The 4296-nt window shown below is 38.9% G+C and overlaps 1 protein-coding gene across 1 annotated transcript in view; it reads left to right on the top strand.

The window, feature by feature from the left end:
* Positions 1–1924: 1924 nt before the first annotated feature.
* The window catches only part of LOC133661366 (fibulin-1-like), a 31155-nt gene continuing 28783 nt past the window's right edge, over positions 1925–4296 (top strand). The window contains exons 1-2 of the mRNA XM_062064526.1: positions 1925–2909; positions 2998–3127. Of these exons, the coding sequence (XP_061920510.1) occupies positions 2735–2909; positions 2998–3127 (305 nt within the window). The 5' untranslated portion in view covers positions 1925–2734. The remainder of the gene's footprint in view (positions 2910–2997; positions 3128–4296) is intronic.

Genomic DNA, 4296 nt, shown 5'->3' with positions numbered 1-4296 from the left:
ATGTTTAAAAAAATATGTTTTTAGGCCATCTCCATTCAACTAGAAGGAGCTTTTCTAACCTACAACCTTTTTTGAAAAAATGTCATTATAATTATTTTACCAAATCATAGATTGCGAGAATCAGTTTGAATCGAGAATCGTGCTGAATCAAGTTGCCACCCAAGAAATCTGCATCGGGTCGATTTGTTAGGTGCCCAAAGATTCACACCTCTTAGTCGTATCGGCCTTGAAAAAAACATATCGGTCAATCTATAAATAAAAAAAAGTGTCCTATAAATCCAGCAGAGTTTACCAGATAATTCACTCAATATTTTCCAGCAGCAAGGTGCTTTGAGAAATTTTGTGACTGCATTTTCTAACCCCAACTTCCTCAAATAGGGGGGAATTACTGTACTGTAATAAAAATGATGTGCTCAGTTTTGTAAGATACTGTATAATTAACGCCTCAGTAGTTACACGTGTATGTTTGATATTGGTTTATTGTCATATCCCCTATTACAGGCGACTTCGGAGGTGGGCAGTGCCGGCTTATATTTGGAAGACTACTTTGAGGAGCAGCTGAGGCTTGTGTATTCCGACAAGATTTTCCCTGGTGGAAGAGAAGAGGACATGATCCCACCGCTAGAGGATGAAATCGACGAGGAAGATGAGCAGGAGCCAATGGAGTTAGGCGCGCCCCACCCGGAGGACTCAAACGCGACCAGTCCCCCTGAGAATACAACCCCCACTGCGGAGGAGAGCAAGGCTCCTCCTGAGGAAGCAGAATTGGAGACGTTAAAAACCAAGGAGCAGGCGACTGATATGAGCGAAATAAGGACGGGCACGGCGGGACACAAACCACCTGCAGAGAATGTCAAGCAGGAGAAGGAAATGCCTTCTGAAGAAGCCGAAGGCAGCTCAGGACAGGAAGCCAGCCCGGAGAGCACAGAGGAACATTTACCAGAAGAATCAGTTAAAGGCCAGGAAAGCACCGAGAAACCTTTACCAGAAGAATCTGTTGTACACCAGGAGAGCACAGAGGAACATTTACTAGAAAAATCAGTTAAAGGCCAGGAGAGCATGGATGAAAATTTCCTAGAAGAATCAGTTAAAGGCCAGGAGAGCATGGATGAAAATTTCCTAGAAGAATCAGTTAAAGGCCAGGAGAGCATGGATGAAAATTTCCTAGAAGAATCAGTTAAAGGCCAGGAGAGCATGGATGAAAATTTCCTAGAAGAATCAGTTAAAGGCCAGGAGAGCATGGAGGAAAGTTTACTAGAAGAATCAGTTAAAGGCCAGGAGAGCATGGATGAAAATTTACTAGTAGAATCAGTTAAAGGCCAGGAGAGCATGGAGGAAAGTTTACTAGAAGAATCAGTTAAAGGCCAGGAGAGCATGGAGGAAAGTTTACTAGAAGAATCAGTTAAAGGCCAGGAGAGCATGGAGGAAAGTTTACTAGAAGAATCAGTTAAAGGCCAGGAGAGCATGGAGGAAAACTTACTAGAAGAATTAGTTAAAGGCCAGGAGAGCATGGAGGAAAATTTACTAGAAGAATTAGTTAAAAGCCAGGAGAGCATGGAGGAAAATTTACTAGAAGAATTAGTTAAAAGCCAGGAGAGCACAAAGGAAAATTTACCAGAAGAATCAGTTATAGGCCAGGAAAGCAAAGAAGAAAATTCACCAGAAGAATTAGTTGAACATCAGGAAAGCACAGAAGAAAATGTACGAGAAGAATCAGTTAAAGGCCAGGAGAGCAAAAAGGGAAATTCACCAGAAGAATCAGTTGAACATCAGGAAAGCACAGAGGAAAAATTACCAGAAGAATTAGTGAAAGGCCAGGAGAGCACAGAGGGAAATTTACCAGAAGAATTAGTTAAATGCCTGGAGAGCACAGAGGGAAATTTACCCGAAGAAACGGATTGCACCAGAGAAGAGGCAGTGTAGAAAAAGACAGTCTTCCACTTAATAGGAAACTAGTGAATGCGTTATTTAACACTCATCCTTGCTGGAGATGCACATCGGAGCAATTGAGATTTTTACAGGGTGGACACTTTTAATATTTTACTATAAAGGATGACACAATACACTAAGACATGACGGTACCTCCCTTAACAGTATATTGTATTTCCACAAACCACAACTACGGTATATATTCCTTCATCGTGCATGATAATTCCTTTTCTTCTGTTTCATGCACATATCCTCTGGACTTTATTGTTTTGATGCAATGGAACTGTGATTGTGTGCAAGGAGACACTGAATGCATCGTGTACAGAACACAAGCAATCCCCTTTTCCAAGAAAAACAAGTCTTATCTTTTTTTTGTTTTGTTCCTGTTTTAATTATTCAGGGGAACATTTCTCTGTAGGCGTCTTCATTATCAGCTGCTGATAATTCCGAGACGTGACGATCAGTCTTGTTCATTTCAATGTCCTTGTACTACATGATGTAAGGCAACGGGAAATAATCTGTATTTTTTTAAAAACATCATTTGAATAATGATTTCTGATAAATTCATTAACTTATTTGGTTTTCTGTGAGGGGATGCCCCTTAATGATGGTGTATTTAATGCAATTTATATATCTATAAAAAAGTAGTGATGGCAAAACAGACCATTTGAATGTTTTATTGGAAACAAAAATGATATGAAATACCCAAGAAAATTAATGGAATGATTTACGTTTACGTTTTTTTTTTAAATAATGTTTTAAACGTGTCAAAAACGGAGCTCCTAAAAAAAACAAAAAAAAGGTGATGACATCACGTTCCACCCCCCTTCCCAAGACCAGCAGGCAGGCGGGTCCTGTCCTTCCTTGCGGAGCTCTGTGGAGTAGACACACAGCCGAATACGTCCGTGGAACAACTCCCTGCGTCATGTCACCGTGGATTCTATTTGTATTTAACATTTGCGCCGTGCTGCATGTCAACGGTAGGACCGCATTCCTTGTTTATAATAACTCGCTTCAGGTGTGTGTGCATTTTTCTCCAACTTTGAATGCTTCCATTCCTTTCTCCAGCCTTTCTAGCGACCACCCCGTCCACCAATGCACAGATGCTCTACAGGTGCTGCGAGAATGGCAAGCAAAAAGCCCTGAGCATACAAATCTGCACAGACCTCCCTCACATCGCCAACTCCCACATGTGCAGGTAAGCGAGGCAACACCTGGTTTCTATGCATCAACCTTTGTCACCTGGAGGCTTGCGGCTCCAGCAGCCAAAGAGCGCTCACCCACTGTTTTCATTGCTTTTGAGCACCCTTTTCTTGTATTATCTGCACAATGGAAAAAGTTATTGATACAGTAGATGCATAATTCCAATGTACAGAATTAATGTATGAAATACACCCAACCCTTAACTGTCACTCTTGAGTAGTAAGTGCAACATTTGTTAAGTGGCCCCCTGGAGCCCTTAAATGCCCCCCTTTGCTGTAAAAACACCTGGTCCACACATGGGGGTCAGAAATAAACCTTTAAAGAATGTTGCAATTTGTTAACCCATCACCAGCATTCACCAATATAGAATTAAAGCCGTGGCATTGCCTAAAATAATGGTGTCCAAAGTGCGGCCCGGGGGGCCAATTTCGGCCCGCAACTCGTCCTTTATCGACTCTCGGCTGATCATAAAGATGAACTTAATTCATTATTATCTAGATCAGGGGTCACCAACCTTTTTGAAACCAAGAGCTACTTCTTGGGTACTGATTAATGCGAAGGGCTACCTGTTTGATACACACTTAAATAAATTGCCAGAAATAGCCAATTTACTCAATTTACCTTTAACTCTATGTTATTATTAATAATTAATGATATTTACACTTAATTGAACGGTTTAAAAGAGGAGAAAACACGAAAAAAATGACAATTAAATTTTGAAACATAGTTTATCTTCAATTTCGACTCTTTAAAATTCAAAATTCAAGAGAAAAAAAGAAGAGAAAAACTAGCTAATTCGAATCTTTTTGAAAAAATAAAAAAAATAATTTATGGAACATCATTAGTAATTTTTCCTGATTAAGATTAGTTTTAGAATTTTGATGACATGTTTTAAATAGGTTAAAATCCAATCTACACTTTGTTAGAATATATAACAAATTAAACCAAGCTATATTTCTAACAAAGACAAATCATTATTTCTTCTAGATTTTCCAGAACAAAAATTTTAAAAGAAATTCAAAAGACTTTGAAATAAGATTTAAATTTGATTCTACAGATTTTCTAGATTTGCCAGAATAATTTTTTTGAATTTTAATCATAAGTTTGAAGAAATATTTCACAAATATTCTTCGTCGAAAAAACAGAAGCTAAAATGAAGAATTA

The sequence above is a fragment of the Entelurus aequoreus genome, linkage group LG12 (assembly GCF_033978785.1).
Source record: "Entelurus aequoreus isolate RoL-2023_Sb linkage group LG12, RoL_Eaeq_v1.1, whole genome shotgun sequence".
Classification (NCBI taxonomy): Eukaryota; Metazoa; Chordata; class Actinopteri; order Syngnathiformes; family Syngnathidae; genus Entelurus; species Entelurus aequoreus.
This window is presented reverse-complemented; position numbering and strand designations above follow the sequence as displayed.